This window comes from Plecotus auritus, assembly GCF_963455305.1.
Source record: "Plecotus auritus genome assembly, chromosome: 2".
Lineage (NCBI taxonomy): Eukaryota > Metazoa > Chordata > Mammalia > Chiroptera > Vespertilionidae > Plecotus > Plecotus auritus.
The window spans coordinates 11882685-11898907 of NC_137771.1; the positions used below are offsets into that span (position 1 = coordinate 11882685).

Consider the following 16223-nt stretch of genomic DNA (forward strand, 5'->3'; position numbering starts at 1 on the left):
GAAAGAGAGAAACATCGATGGGAGAGAAATACATCGATTGGTTGCCTTCTACACAAGCCCCAACCAGAGCCTGGGCTAAGGAAGAGCCTGCAACCTAGGTGCATGCCCTTGACCAGAATCGAACCCAGGACCCTATGCTCTATACAGTGAGTCAAACTGGTCAGGGCAATACAGTTTTATATAAAGCGAGGTCCCTATATTTGCTCAAGAGCTACGCCTAAAGGTAGATTTCATTACTGAGCATCCCTCTAAGCCAGGGGTGGGCAAACTTTTTGACTCGAGGGCCACAATGGGTTCTTAAACTGGACCGGAGGGCCGGAACAAAAGCATGGATGGAGTGTTTGTGTGAACTAATATAAATTCAAAGTAAAGGAGAGGAGGGGAGAGCAAGAGAACCCTCCGCTCCTTCGGCTCCGAACGGGCCGGATCCGGCCCACGGGCCGTAGTTTGCCCACAGCTGCTCTAAGCGAATTGGACCAGCCCCAGAAGGCCTGGGGGTTATGGTCCAGGTGGAGTACAGGGTACAGGCAGAAATTACTCCCAGTGAAGCGTGTGAAAACCCACCTGAGCTATACCTCCCACGTACGTACCTGGGACGTCTTGTGACCTGCGGTACCAGTCTAGTTCGGGCACCGATCTGAAGGACGAGGAGGTGCTAACTAGGAAAAGTGAGACAGGGAGGAGGAGTGGTCTAGAGGAGCAGGGCAAAGGCTCGGGGGAGGAAGGGAGCAGCGTGCCTCAAGCACAGAGGGCCATTGACAACGTGCTCTGAGACAGGCTGGAGGCCCAGCGTAGGTGGGGCCCGGGCGTGGTCCATGCTAAGGCTTTTGTTCTTCACCCTAAGAAAATGCACAGCCGCAGCAGGGTTTTACACAGAGGATGGAACAATCAAACCCGTCAGGCTGCCCAGTGGAGGGTCGCTCAGGGGAAAGCGCGTTGGCCCTAGCTGGTTTGGATCAGTGGATAGAGCATCAGCCTGCGTGGACAGAAGGGTCCAGGGTTCGAATCCGGTCAAGAACACATACCTTGGTTGCGGGTTCCCCAGCCCTGGTTGGGGTGCATGCAGGAGGCAACCAATCGATGGGTCTCTCTCACATTGATGTTTCTCTCTGTCTCTCCCGCTCCCTCCCACTCTCTGTAAAAATCAATGGGAAAATATCCTTGGGTAAGGATTAACAACAACAAAAACACAAACTATAAAAAATAATTTTAAAAAATAAATAAAAAGAAAGTGGTTTGGACCCACGCCAGCCCCCCTCTGCCCACTGTACCACATCCAAGGCAGCGGGCCCCCATCTCATCTGAGGCCCCAGTGTATAATGTACAGCAGTCCTCTCAGGTCCCCCATGTGCAGGCCCAGGTGGCTGAGCAACCACTGTCACCTGGTGGCACCAGGCAGGGACAGCTGGGTGCAGGCGGATGAGAAATTCTGCAGGCTCAGACCCCGAGAAGCCTCACATGCTGAGCTCTGCTACCTAGTCAGTCAACTGCACCCCTGCAACCGCTCCTGGGCCCTAGGCCTAAAGCACAAAAAGGCTCCCCGAGCGGCAGACACTGCACAGGGCTTTGCGGCTCCTTCCATCCTCATGACAACCTTGGAGGCAGGCAAATGAGGACACTGTCCAAGAGGACGCAGTGAGGAAGCCGCAAAGCGAGGGCCTGAGCCCCCATCTGTCTGATGCTGCACCAGTGGCTGCCAGGATTGCAAACGCCAACGTGCTGACCGTGATGTGAGCATCCCACGTCTAGTGCCGGGCGGTCTCCTCGCCTGGAACTCAGCCACCCCCATCGCTGCCTCTTACACCTTCTTACTGAGAGCAGTAACAGGTGATCGGCAGGGTTCCTAGAGCCGTGGTCGGCAAACTGTGGCTCGCGAGCCACATGCGGCTCTCTGGCCCCTTGAGTGTGGCTCTTCCACAAAATACCACGGCCTGGGCGAGTCTATGTTGAAGAAGTGGCGTTAGAAGAAGTTTAAGTTTAAAAAATTGGGCTCTCAAAAGAAATTTCAATCGTTGTACTGTTGATATGTGGCGCTGTTGAGTAATGAGTTTGCCGACCACTGTCCTAGAGCCTCTAAAGCAGCGGTCCCCAACCGGGGGTCCGTGAGGTCCTAAAGGTTGGCGACCGCTGCTCTAAAGAAACACCCTAGCTTACACCTGACTTGACAGGGCCTCTGACGCAGGCCACGCTTTGGATTGTGCTTTACCATTTATGAAGCATTTTGACACAGGATCATCAGCTCTGTGAAGTGTTATGACCCCACTGTATTCAAAAGCAAAGGCCCAGAGAGGTGGCGTGACAAGATCACACCGCTAGGAAGGGGCAGGAAGTGGCAGTGCCACGCTTCCAGGCGCTGAGGTTTGGTTTAGGGCTTCCTTTGGACCACTTTCTACCCACCTAGCCCCCTCACCCCAAACCCCTGGGGGTGGGGTGAAAGCTCAGGCTGGCAGAGCAGCTCCAACAAGCAAGGGTCAAAGGCTCAGAGGGTTGGAGGCTGTGCGATTCAGCCTTTCTTTGTCCTCTTTATGTACTTCACAGGGTGGGAAGATTCCAATGGTCTCCCTCTCGGCCCAGTCCCCCTCCCCCCAAACCCACCCCGCCCCCTCCACTGAAGGGCAGTGTTCTATTCCACTCTCTGGGGTGTACTCCTGGAGGGCGGCACTTGTCTTGTTCACTGCTGTATCCTCAGGGCCTAAACAATGCACACACCAGCACACAGTAGGTGCTCAATAAATATTTGTTGACTGTATGAATGGATACCGCTAAAACTTAAAGGGGTTACCTGCTTTCTGCAGTGAAATGAACAGTGGATTAGGGCAAGGAGAACTACCTGTTGACTCCTCCTCTGCATTAGTCAGTACTCCAGGCCAAGACCCTGGCTCCAGTCTGGCGGTGCTCCTGACTCCCTGTGTGACCCAGGGCAGGGTAGAGAAGGGCACTGGGAAGGCCTACTCTGTGCCAGGCACTGGGTCAGGCTGCAGGGTGGGGTAACCCAGGTTCTTATCCTGTTCTTCTCCCTTGCTGTGTGGTCTTGGGGAAATCACCCCATCTCCCTGAGCTTCAGTTTACTGAGCTGTAGACTCCACCCTAAAGTTAGTGGCAGCAATTCTTCCCTCCTCTAACAGCGGCTGGGTGAGGAGTCAGGCCGGCCTGTAACACTGGGGCCTGGGCTTTTCTCCAGCTGGAGGGTCTGATAGGAGCTCAGAGGCTACAGGGGCAAGGAGAGAGGGGAGGGGGGGGTGGCGGGGGAGCTGCTTGGGAACAGGGACGCCCAGTGATCCCAGGTGACCTTGAGCAAGTACCTTCTCCTCCTGGGACCAGAGCAGTGGCCTCACTCACCAAAGGACGGGCTGGGTGACCGCGAAGAGCTCGGAGCTGGGAGGCAGGAGACCGCCCCAGTGCTCCGCCACGCCTCAGTTTCCCCAGCTGCCTCCCCACGTGATTTCTAAGGGCACTTCCGGCTCAGAAAGAAAACAAGCAACGACCAGGCAGCCGTCTCGGGGCACTCCCGGTGGATCGGCGCCCACGAGTGGCGGAGGGCAGGGCGGGGTGGGAGGGCCAAGGGCCGGAGCTCCCGCGTGGGGCCCCGGGGTGGCGGCGGGGAGTGGCCTCAGCGGGACCTGGCCCCTTACCTGGACGCGAAGGCGGCGGCGGCGGCACGAAGGGGAAGGCGGCTCGGGCTCCTCCCGCCCGGCTCCTCCCCTGACCCGGCCCCGCCGCCCCGCGCTGGCCCCGGCCGGTCCCGCCGCCTGCCCTGCGCAGCCCGCCCCGCGCGCCTGGCCCGGCCGCCGGGGGGACGTGCGCTGGGAGCGGGGCCTTCCGGGCTCCAGCCCCACCTGGTTGTCCCGCCGCCTCCGGGACAGGCGTGCCGGCGTCAGGAAGTGACGGGCCAACCCGGCGCGAAACTCGGGTTGTGGGCACACGGCCCTGCGGGGTTGTCTGCAGAAAGTGCTTAGGAGACGCTCAGCCGGGAGGGGAGGGCTGAGCAGCGATCTGGATGGAAATCTTCCAAAGTAAATTATGGAAAATCAAATAACCAGCCACAGAAACACCCTTCCCGGGCACATAGGCAGCACTTGGGAGCTTACGGATGTTGAGGTATCCATGCATTCGCTGATTTTTCTTTCAGTTTCTCTAACGCTAACTTTCCTTCAGTCTTCGGACCTTTGCATTTGAGGTGCCGGTGCCTGGCACTCTGCCCCCAGACCTTCCTCTTCCTGCGTCTGTTTCCAGCTTTTCACTGCAGTGTCCACTCAGGCTGGCATCTGTGAGTCTTCCCTAACCACCCAGCACATTCAGTCATTGAACACATGTTTACTGAGCACCTGCTATGTGCCAGGTACTGTTCTAAGTGCAGGGGAATCACACACCAGGCTTCCAGTCCTGTTCTATTTAATGGTAGTATTTCTGACTCTGTGGAATTATCTTGTTCATTTTCAGTTTGCACATTATTATCTGCCATCCGCACTAGAATTTAAAAGCCCAGAGAATGGGGGTCTTGGCTGCCTTGTCCTCTGCTATGTGCCCAGCCCCCCAGGGGCTGTGCCAGGCTCTTGGTAGGTGCTCAGAGTCATTTAATGAATTTATGAATGGATCTTGTTCCCTTAGCTACCCTATGTATGCTTATCATACCCATTCTACAGGACGGGAAACTGAGGCTCAGGTCTAGGCCATGCAGAAGCCACAGAGCTAATAAGTACCAGAGCGGAAGCATGAATTATTGCAGCTACAAAGGCTGTTGCTCTTTCTGTCAGTGAAGACAGCCCAGTACCTTGAATGGAAAAAGCTGTGGGTGGGGTCAGGGACCAGCTACCACTGTGGAATCTGTGACTCATGCATGCTTTGTAGAATGCTCTGGGTCTTCCTCTGCTCATCTCCTCACTGGCCAATCAGGACCAAGAATCGCTCTGCCTACCTAAAGGGCTACTGTGAAGGTCAACTGGGTCAGTAGTGTGCACGCGTCAGGGGCATAGGGAGTTGTATCTGAGCATGTGGGCCTTGTCAAGATAGGACATTAGTAACCCTATGGAAGTGATGCCAACAGAAAGCCTCCAGCCAGCCCTCCTCTCAGTGTCTGGAGGCCCCTTCCAGCCAGATTGGCTTTGTGGAACCAGGCACCGTTCTGCACAGTGTCTTGGCGTTGCCCTGTCTCTAATTCGGTTTGAGATCCTGTACTGAACACTCTTGACTTTGGAGATTGGATCCAGTTACAGCCATGCCCACTGCCCACCCGGCACCCCAGTCACCCCCACCAAACAGCACACAGGACCTAATCCATGCCAGGCCTCTGGTCTGCCACTTGCCCTGCACAGCCCGCCCCGAGGGCGCCTGGTGGACATGCGTCTGGAGCAGGGCCTTCCGGGAAGGTTTATCCCTCTCGTGTATGCCTTTGAAATGTTTGAGGTTTGGTGTTGGACTGTGAAAATGTTACTTTCCTCATCAGGAACAGGAGGGTCACTATGCCCCTCACAAGGGTTGTTGTGAGGACTACATGAGGATATACAGCTAAAGGGCTGAGTGGTGTCTGGCACACAGGACACACGCAATAAAAATTAGCTGCTATTATTCTTGGTAAAAGATACTTCTTCTAAGATGTCTCCTATCAGCTCCTCCCAAAGGAATGTTTAGGGGGTTGTGCTAGAGCAGTGGTTCTCAACCCTCCTAATGCCACGACCCTTTAATACAGTTTTTCATGTTCTGGTGACCCCCAACCATAAAATTATTTTCGTTGCTACTTCATAACTAATTTTGCTACTGTTATGAATCGCAATGTAAATATCTGTGTTTTCCGATGGTCTTAGGCTCTACAGCAGCGGTTCTCAACCTGTGGGTAGCGACCCACAGGTTGAGAACCTCTAGCAGGGTTGCCTAAGACCATCGGAAAACACAGATATTTACATTGCGATTCATAACAGTAGCAAAATTAGTTATGAAGTAGCAACGAAAATAATTTTATGGTTGGGGGTCACCAGAACATGAAAAACTGTATTAAAGGGTCGTGGCATTAGGAGGGTTGAGAACCACTGTGCTAGAGGGAGAAGGCTTTTCATAACCATGAAGGAAACCAACCAGAATTTATTGAGGAGCGGGTGAGGTTGTAGGCATTGCAGATATAGCAGGGGGAAGGCTAATGCTTGGGCCAAAACTGCCAGATTTAGCAAACAAAACAAAAAAAAAACAGGACACCCAGTTACATTAGATTTTCAGATACACAACAAATAAATACTGTTTTAGTAGGAGTATGTCTTTTTTTAAAATATATTTTATTGATATTTTACAGAGAGGAAAGGAGAGGGATAGAGAGCTAGAAACATCGATGAGAGAGAAACATCGATCAGCTGCCTCCTGCACACCTCCCACTGGGGATGTGCTCGCAACCAAGGTACATTCCCTCGACCGGAATCGAACCCGGTACCCTTCAGTCCGCAGGCCGACGCTCTATCCACTGAGCCAAACCGGTTTCGGCAGGAGTATGTCTTAATATTGCCAAGGACATGGTTAAACTAAAATAAATTGTTCATTGTGTATCTGAAATTTAAAGGTAACGGGTGTTCTATATTTTAGCTAGCAACCCTACTTGGGCCCCACCCCCAGAGATTCTGATTCTGCTGGTCTGGGGTTGGACCAGGCATAGGTATTGCTCACAAGTTCACCAGGCATTCTCATGTGTGCCCAGTGTCAGGAACCACTGATGGAGGGCCTGTCTGTACATTTTATTCTGCAAGTGATGGTCAATTGTGGAGGGTTTGGGCCAGTGATGTGGCATGACCTCATCTTTCAAAAGGATCTCACTGGTTCTTTGTGGAGGTCAGAGGCATAAGAGCAGACACAGGTAACCAGTTAGGAAGCTGTTCTAATAGTCCAGGCCAGGAAGGGGCCTGGATTTGTTGAGTGCCTACGATGGGCTAAGCACAATAAAAGCATATAATGGAGACATAGGTTCTTGGGTTCTGCCCAGACCTACCCAGTTAGAATTCTTGGGGGTATGGAAGCCTAGGAATTTATACTTTTAACAAGTTTCCCTGGGAAAAGAAGAAACAATAACAACAAGTTCCCTTGGTGAGTCCAGTGAATAATCAGATTTGGAGCAACTAAACGATTGGATTCTATTGTCTCAGGAATTATAGAAATAACCATGAATACTGGTTATTCATGCTTAGCATTACCCTTGTGGCTGGCTCTGCATGCTTTTCATACAGACTTTATATCATTTAATCCTATGTCGTTTATACTATTATTTGTCCCATTTCGCAGAGGTAGGAAGGAACTGAGGCTCAGAGAGGTTATATAACTGGCCAGGGTCACCGAGCTACAAGACATTAGAGCCAGGATTTGATCCTAGATCCGGCTGATTCTGCTATCCTGCCTTCTCATAGGCTTAAACATCAATACAGGTTCAAAGATCTTTATATGAGTTGCAAATAAAAGATCCCCAGCAGGGAATGGCTCTTTTGCTCTGCCCCATAGATGGCCATCTTCCCAGGACATAGGTGGGGCCTGGGATTTTGATGCCTGAGTGATGTCACTCATCCCACATCCCTTCCCACAGAGCATCATTATGAGGCCGTCATGATGAACTTGAGACTGAGTGACTCAGAAGATGGTTTATGGTCACTTCTTTCCTAAATGACGCGCAGAATAGACAGTGCTCCGGTGGGGAGGGACTGGACATACCTTTAGAGGAAGGTCAAGGCGGAGGGTGTTGCTGATGGTTGTGGTTACCATGGATATTGTCATTGCTGAGCAATCTCTTGTTTATGTTTTCAAGGCAACTTTGACCCCAAAGAACTTAATGTCTTTTTTGTTAATTGGACCATCAGCTGGAATTAATTAAGCTATGTGGCAGGAGTTTGGGGTCAAAGCCATTTGGGTTAATATTTTCCTCCATTGTTCTTGTCTGTTAGGAGATTAGGACATGTCTTATTTATCCTTTTGTGTTCTTGTCCTGAGATTTGCACATATTAAGACTGTCCTGTTCCTACCCACAGAGTCTGAGCCAGGAGACAGAAGTGGAGAGAAACAGTCTTAATGAAGGCCCAGGTCTTAGTTTCATCATTGCCAAGGCCCAACAGGAACCTGTCTTTGTTCCCTGGCTCCCTGGCTTGTGGCAGCTTGTTCGGGCTTTGGAAGGGCTGCAGGTCATGGTGGAATTTTTTTTAGAAACCAGGGGGCTTAGACAGCTCCTGTATTGGTTCAGGAATATTGATTGCAAGCAACAGAAATGGATACTGGCTATCTAAAGAAAAATAATAATTGTGGAGAAGAAACCTGAGTGTTCACTGAATCAACCAGTGGCTCAAGGACCAGAGCTGTGGAGCTCATCTGGTCTGCTGCTGCTGCTGCCACTTTCAAACTTCCATCCCTCCATCACTATCTCCCCCCTCCCCCCACCCGCCACCTTCCCCACCCCACCCTATTCATTACTAGCCGAATATAAGACAAAGGAAAGAAGAGAAGACAAATGTCCACTACAGCTTTGTCCTCTTTGAGCAAACAAGCCCTTAAGGTGGGCATTCAAGCGTCCTGAAGGACAAGCTTGCCGGCCTCTCAATGCTGGCAGGCTGTAAGACGGAAGCAGTGTGGAGCAGTGGGAAGTGCAGATATAGCTTTGGGGTCAGTGAGTTCAAATTCTGGTACCTCACTCACTCACTTGTGACCTTGGTCAAGTAAGTGCCTTAATGCCCTGGGTTTTAACTCTTTAATTTGTGAAATGGGGGGTAATAAGTAATTCTCATATGGTTGCTGCATAGATTAAAGATAAATTAGGAATTGTGGGTTCCGATTCCAACTCCATCTCTGATATATTGGACACTTTTTTAAAAAAAATATATATTTTATTGATTTGTTACAGAGAGGAAGGAAGAGGGATAGAGAGTCAGAAACATCGATGGGAGAGAAACATCGATCAGCTGCCTCCTGCACACCCCCCACTGGAATGTGCCCGCAACCAAGGTACTTGCCCTTGACCGGAATCGAACCTGGGACCCTTCAGTCCGCAGTCCGACGCTCTATCCACTGAGCCAAACCGGTTAGGGCTATTGGACACTTTTTGTGTGTGGAGGAATATCAGAGCTTCTGTGAACTTCGGTTTCCCATCCACAAAATGGGAGAAGTAAGATCTAACTTGGGAGTCCAGCAGACTTAATTATGACCCCGACATTGCCACTCACTCACTACAAGACTCTGGGCAAGTTCTTTAGCTTTAACTTGAAATAACCCAGCGAAGGGGCATGGTGCAAGCACAGGTACAGGAGAGGTCCTCTGTTGGTTTCACAACACCTTGTTTCTTAAACAACAGGAATGTATGGGCTCAACAATTCCGGAGGCTACAAGATCAGGTGTGGGCAGGGTTGGTTCCTGCTGAGGACGCTGGGAGAATCTGTTCCAGGCCTCTCTCCTGGCTCCTGGTGGCTTGCTGGCCACGGTTGGCTTTCCGTGGCTTCTGCTGCATCACCCTGGCCTCTGCCTTCATCGCCACATGGCATCCTCCCTGTGTGTCTTCACGTTGTCCTCCCTCTGTGTGTGTCTGCCTCAGGGTCCAAATGTCCCCTTTTTATAAGGACGCCAGTCATATTGTTTTAGGGCCCACCCCAATGACTTCATTTTAACTTGATTATCATCTCTGTAAAAACCCTATTTCCAAACGAGATCACATTCTGTGGTGGTGGGGTTAGGGCCTCCACCTAGCTTCTTTTGGGGAGCGGGACACCATTCAACCCATGACAGGTCCTTTGCACGTGTTAGTTTTCCTTCCTCATCGAAGTACCCTATCAAACAAGATTAAATACCCTGATCACTGCTTGGAACAGAGCAGACGCTCAATCAATATTTGTTGACTAAATAAATGCATGGGTGGACCTAAGATCTCATGGTGTTCTGAATTGTTCACAGTTCTCTACTGACCCAGTAAATAGTCCTCCTTTTAAAAGAGGGATCTCAAGATCTTCTGACAAGAATACAAAGTTCATACGAATAGCTCCAGGCAGTTTCAAGAGCAGAGATCTGATATCCCTTTGAATGTGCTCTATGCTGTTCCCACCATCTGAGAAATTGCAGGAACGCCTTTCATTCCTGGAAAGGCTTTCCTTTGCCACAAAGAATGAATTGCTCTGGCAAAGGCTGAAACACTTCCTGCAGTCATTTGCAAAGAGGTTCCCACAATGAACAGGTGCTGGAAGGTGAGGTGGGAACATGGTGGTGGGTAATGGGGCTGGTAGGCTCCCACAACCTCAGCCCCAGACACCCACTAAGTCAGGAAGCTATAACCAAATGGGGGAATGCCATCTCTTCTTAATTCTTTATCCTTCAGGCCAGGGGGCCCACATACCTTGAGGGCTTACGATGTGCCGGAAATGTTCCTTTTGATACAGCAAAGTGATTCCAAGTCTACATTCTGGAGTTGGGCTTCTGCAGTCTACTCTTGGCCCACCACTGCCTCGCTGTGTGATCTCCAGCAAGTTACTTAAGTTCTCTATGTCTCAGTATCCCTGTTTGTAATTTGGGGGTAATCATAGTATCTATCTTACAGCAGAGCTAATTTAACACATATAATATACTTCCCACAGTGCGTTAGAATCATGTTAGCCATGATTGTTTTCCTGTATTTTGTTGAGGACACGGCTGCTGTTGAGGCTGATCACAGGGAGGTGAATTCTAGTGGCCAGGTTTTAATAAGATCGAATAAAATAAGAGGAGTCTGTTCTCATCTTGCTAGAACTCGACCCTCTCTCTCCTTGTTTTTTCATTTCTCTGCTTTACCTCCTTATGATCTTGAATGCTTACCAAGGGTTATTTCGTTAATTCCTCCAGCAACCCTATGAAGTAGGGATTGTAAGCTCTGTCTCATGGGTAAGGAACCTGAGACTCAGACAGGTAAGGTGACTTGTAAGTGGTGAAGCTAGAATTCAAGGCAGGTGTGTTTGACTGCAAGGCCACAGATTGGGAGGTGGGTCTGATGGGGATGAAATTTGCCCAACCCTCTCTCCCCCCAATTCTTCATCCTTTGGACCTTGGACCTCCCCTTAGGACCTAAGCACAAAGGTCACCACATCACCTGCCCTGGACAATGTTTCCACTTTGGATTGGCTTCTCTATCCTATCATCAAAGCCAGCCCCCTGAACAGGCCCCAAGAAACCCATTTACCCCAGGGGCCAATGATTAATGACAAAGGCCACCCATTAGGACAGAGGGCTCTCATCCAGGAGTGCTTTGAATTGTCATGGAGACTCTGGGAGATGCGTGGTGTCCTCCCCAACTTCATAGGTGAGCAAGCTAAGGCTCAGAGAAGTTCTGTAACTGGCCATATGCTGGGTCAGAACTTAGCTTTGAACCTTGGCCTGCCTCCCTGGTTTCTTCCACTCACACCTTTTTTCAACACTACCTGTTTCCTCTGCTCCCCTGCAGGGCAGCCTGGGCTGATATTGGCCTCTGGGGCTCTCTGTCCCCATACTGCAGGGGCCAGAAGGTCTTTGGGACCAGCTGGGCTTCCAGGGGTGAGGAGACAGCAGTGTCAGGATATCTTTGCTCAGGGGGAGGGAGGGTACACTGGTTGGGGACCATGTGACAACAGAGCTCCCTGCAGGGGAGGCTGGGACTGGGTGGTAAAAGTCTGTAGGAAAGCCATCTCATTTGTATCATTCTCTTTTCTTTCTCTTTAGCATAGACAACAGGTTCTGGAATTCTCTGGCCTCTCAGAGTGCCTGGCCATTGGAATTTGGAGGCTCCTGAGCTTAGTCTTCTACCCTCCCTTGCAAGCCCACAAGTGGCCACTAGCTTCCGGGTTGTTTTGGAACTGCACGCAAAGGACACAGCGTGATGGAGCAGAAAGAGCTCTGAAAGTGTCCTGCTGTGCAGCCTGAGGCAGATGAATTTACCTCTCTGATCCTCAGTCTCCTTATCGGCAAATGATTTCTACTTGCATAGGTTATCATGAAGATTCAGCTAGATAGTGCACATAGAGCAGTTTGGCAGGGCTTGGCACATAGTAAGCACTCAATAAACATGCACCCACCATTATTATGGTAGAAATGGTGCTGTCATTAACAACTGAAATCTTGGTGAAGATTTTCTTGTGGGTGGAGGGTCCAAGAACTAGATGGAATAGGAATGGTGGTGAGTGGAGAGAGAATGCTCTTTGCCTACCCTACTGGCACCCATCCCAAAACACACATGCCCGAGGCCAGCTCAGGAAATGACAATTATTGTCACTTTCATCCTGGGGAGACAGGGTGTTCTTTTCTTCTTCCAAAGGATTTTTCCATTGATTTTTCAGAGAGAGTGGAAGAGAGAGGGAAAGATAGAGAGACATATCAATGTGAGAGAAACACATCGATTGGTTGCTTCTTGCACGAGCCCTGACCAGGGCCCAGGATGGGGAGGAGCCTGCAACCGAGGTACGTGCCCTTGACTGGAATTGAACCCGGGACCCTTCAGTCCACAGGCTGACGCTCTATCCACTGAGCCAAACCGGCTAGACAGGATTCCACTTGGCCTTGGCTTAACGGTGTGGGCAACACATGCCCACATCCACTCACACATTCTCCTTCGGCACCAGGAGTCCATCAAGCCAATAGCGTGGGTGGCACCGAGTTACCCTGGAAGGACCTTATTAGAGAAAAAGAAAGGCACCCAGATTTCAAGAACAGCTAATTGCACCCACACTTGTATCTTGACCTTTCTTTGCATGAGGCCACAGGGGATGTGGCCCATGCATGTCCATTGCTTGGGGGCTCGGCAGTGACCTCCACTCCTGGGCTGCAGGGGTGTTAGGAATAATCCAGTTCCACCAGCTCATTTCAGGGAAAGGGAAGCTCTGAGAAGCAGGACCCTGTTCACCAACACAGGGTCCACCCCCTGTGCTCTGGTGACAAGAGTTCTTACCTCCCTCCCGACAAAGGTACTGTCAACTGTAGTCAGTCTCCAGGACAAGACAATGGATTGCCTTATGGAGCCCATCTGAGGTCTCAAGTCTGCTTTCCTATTATGGCCTTTGGAAGGAAATAGCATGTCATCGCTCACTCTCCACTCCCCTGCACCCCATGGGTCTCCCCGGCTGAGGCTTGACCTGGGTGACCATGGAAGGTCTTTCCTCTAGGCTACGGAGCAGAAATGACCAAGAAAAAGCACAGTAGCCTTTCAGATGACTGCGACTCTTGGGGTGAGGCGGGAAAAGTGGGGTTATTGGAGAGGACCGTTGCATTTATGAGGCCTCTTATCTTTATGACAAACGCTCCCGTAGGAAGGGAGATGCAATAGTAAAGAAAGCAGCACTCATAATTTCCAGTTCTGGAGCGTGGGGCAGCGCATCAGGTGGGAGGCTGGGCCGGCCTGGGGGACGCCCTGGAAACTCGGGAGATTCTCCGTTAAGTCAGGGCCGGAAGACACGGAACCGGGAAATTCTGGGACGGATGCTGAGGAAATTCCCAGACCCACCCGCATTCCCTCCACCCTCCCAGCTCTGCCAACTAAATGTGGGGGCTCCTGCTGGCATCAGGAGTACCACTTCTTCATACAGGTTCTCTCCCTCCATTCTTGGGGGGAAGGATGGCGTGGAGACTCAATGGAAGACCCAAACTGCCAGGACCTTTGGCAGGGTGGGGTGGGCATGAGATGGGCAGCATTGGCGGGGCCACAGGAGGACGTCCCATGAGCTCTGACTTCCCAGGAGGGGAAATGTGTAGCAGCCAGGAATATGAACGAACTACCCCAAACGCAAAAACCCAGCCCCAAACCAAGCAATAAAATAAAACCAGCTACATAAATTACAAAACAGTAAAAGAGTTCTGGTTCTGTTTGTCCTTCAATACGTTAATATTGCACTACTTTCCTCAAGGTCTAGGAAGAAACACCTGGAGTCAGAGGGACAGGAGGCCCCCCCTTGTAGTGTTCAAGTCATTTGTGTCCCCTCCCCACCCCGAACAGCTTAGCCGCGCCGTCCCCGGGGCAGGTATAAGTCTGTCGTCCAAGCACATAGTTCTGGACCCGAGACAGCATCTGGCTTTCGCTTGTGAGTCTGGCTGGCATTCCGTCTCCTGAGGGAGCGGCCTTACTTCACAGCCCCTTACCCCGTTCACTGTGAGAATATCGGGGCCGCAGAGGCACAAGGTGCTGTGGGTGCCTGGACGGGGTGCACACAGGCAACGGCGGCGATCTCGCTGTGTTTCTGCTCTCTGCAGAAGAGGGTCCTGGGGGAGGGCCGGCCGCTGCCCCAGCTGCGGGGGTGACAGCAGAAGAGGGTGGCCACCAGCAGGGCCAGCGCGGTGATGAAGGTGAGCGTCCACTGCATGAGGCCGGGGTAGATGAAGGGCAGGATGAGGACCATGAGCAAGGCCAGCAGGAGCAGGTGTGCCACCAGGCGCCGGGCTGCCCCGCGGTTGGCGCTTGACGTGTCCTGCCCATCCTCTCCCGCCAAGCCGGGGTGCCCTGCTGTCAAGGCGGCGGGAGCCACCAGCTCCTGAGGACAGAGCCACACTTCTGGGCACGGCCGGGCGAGCCGCCCCACCACGGCCTCCTGGTCACGCAGGCTGCAGATGAGGCCCCCGGGGACGGCGGTGGCCTTGCGGCACAGCGGGCAGGTGACGGACCAGGTGTCGTTCTGCGGGCACAGCAGGAGCTTCAGGCAGACAGCGCAGAAGGAGTGCTGGCAGCCCAGCAGCTTGGGGCGTCGGGCACAGCTGTAGGGCTCCCGGCACACCAGGCACTCCAGGTCGGGACCCGCGGAGCCACGATGACCCCCAGCAGGGCCCGTGGTGGTGGCTCCTGCCGAGATGGGCTGGGGCTGGTGGGGGGCTGGCTGCTGTGGGGCCTCGGTGCAGGCCATCCTGGGCAGGGGAGCCAGCGGGACGTGGCAGCTCAGGGCCTGGGCATGGACAAGGTGCTGCGGGGACCTAGTCTGACCTTAGGCGGCGTGTCGGCCTCCTTTTCCTTCCGTTAGGGGCCTGGAGACAGCAGCCGTCTGGCACGGCTCTCCAGGGCTGCCCAGCTTGTCTCTGGGCTCGTGTGCCCCTTCAATTATTATTATTTCTCTCCCGGAGTTAATCAGTAACCAGCAGGCCTGGAGACTTTGAATTACCTGATGGAAGGGCCAAAGTGGGCAGGGCCTATTAGTGAATCAGAACCGTCCAGTTGGGGCCAGGTGCCTCGGGGCTGGTGAGCTTTGGGATGTGTTAGAATTCCCACCACCACCACCACCACCACCACCACCACCAGGCCACCCCTGGAGCTTTTTTTTTTTTTTTAAATATATTTTATTGATTTTTTACAGAGAAGAAGGGAGAGGGATAGAGAGTTAGAAACATCAATGAGAGAGAAACATCCATCAGCTGCCTCCTACTGGGGATGGGCCCGCAACCAAGGTACATGCCCTTGATTGGAATCGAACCCGGGACCCTTCAGTCCGCAGGCCGACGCTCTATCCACTGAGCCAAACCGGTCAGGGCTCCCTGGAGCCTTTTAACAGGCAGATCTCTAGCCCCCAGACCCAGAGACAGACCCAGCAGGTCTGGATGGGATCTGAGAATCTACAGTTAAACATTGTCATTCCAACACAGGTGGACGAGGGGCCCCACTTTGAGAAGCGCTGCCACAGGCGGTCTCAGCCTAAACCTTGTGGATGTTAGGGTCCGTGGAGGCAAAGGTTTGTCTGTGCTTTGAACACATTTACGAGCAGGTGGCCCATGAAAAAGAGAGATGGGAAGGTGTTCTGAGAAGGCTGGGGAGGGAAGCCGAGCCGAACAGTCGATTTGCAGTTACTGCTTCCTGAGCAGCTCACCGGTGCCCTGCTGTGTTCCTCATGTACCTAACGATAGGCGGGCACCATTAGGTGTGTGCTGGGCACATCACATGGCACAGAACAGCTGCCGTTTACCTGCCGACGCTGAGGAAGCCCCCTGCCAGGGGTCCTATCTGCGGCCCCTGGCATCCTGGCCCAGTGCTGAAAGGAGACACTGGGGGCCTGGAAGCGGAGGCAGCCTGGGGTCAGGGCAGGCCTGCTGGCTGCCTGCCAAGGGGCCTTCCGTGGGGCAGGAATCTATTGGCGTCCAAGGTCAGGTTCCCAGCCTCTTGTGGCCGGGAACTCAATCTCATCAGTTTGTGTGTGGGCAATAAGCTTCCAGGAAGGTGACTCAAGTTAGCAGGACGCCGTGGGACCGCGAGACGAGCGGCATGGCAGTTAAGAAAACGTAATCCCTTTACCTTGCCCTGAGCGTCAGAGGGCGGGTGTAGT

The 16223-nt window shown here is 52.4% G+C and overlaps 2 protein-coding genes across 5 annotated transcripts in view; both read right to left on the reverse strand.

The window, feature by feature from the left end:
* Nucleotides 1-3735, reverse strand: part of TMCO4 (transmembrane and coiled-coil domains 4) — a 77123-nt gene extending 73388 nt beyond the window's left edge. For 3 of the 4 annotated variants that reach the window (XM_080658182.1, XM_080658180.1, XM_080658183.1), the window contains exon 1: nucleotides 3633-3735. The gene's annotated coding sequence lies outside the window, so the exon portion shown is untranslated. Of the gene's footprint in view, nucleotides 1-3339; nucleotides 3422-3632 lie in introns of those variants that run through there. The other variant, XM_080658181.1, reaches the window with a different exon arrangement.
* Nucleotides 3736-14069: 10334 nt separating this feature from the next.
* RNF186 (ring finger protein 186) lies at nucleotides 14070-14819 on the reverse strand (the record flags this gene model as incomplete). The annotated part of the gene is made up of 1 exon (XM_080657094.1): nucleotides 14070-14819. One exon carries the CDS (start codon nucleotides 14817-14819, stop codon nucleotides 14070-14072), a length of 750 nt encoding a protein of 249 aa, XP_080513220.1.
* Between the last annotated feature and the right edge of the window lie 1404 nt (nucleotides 14820-16223).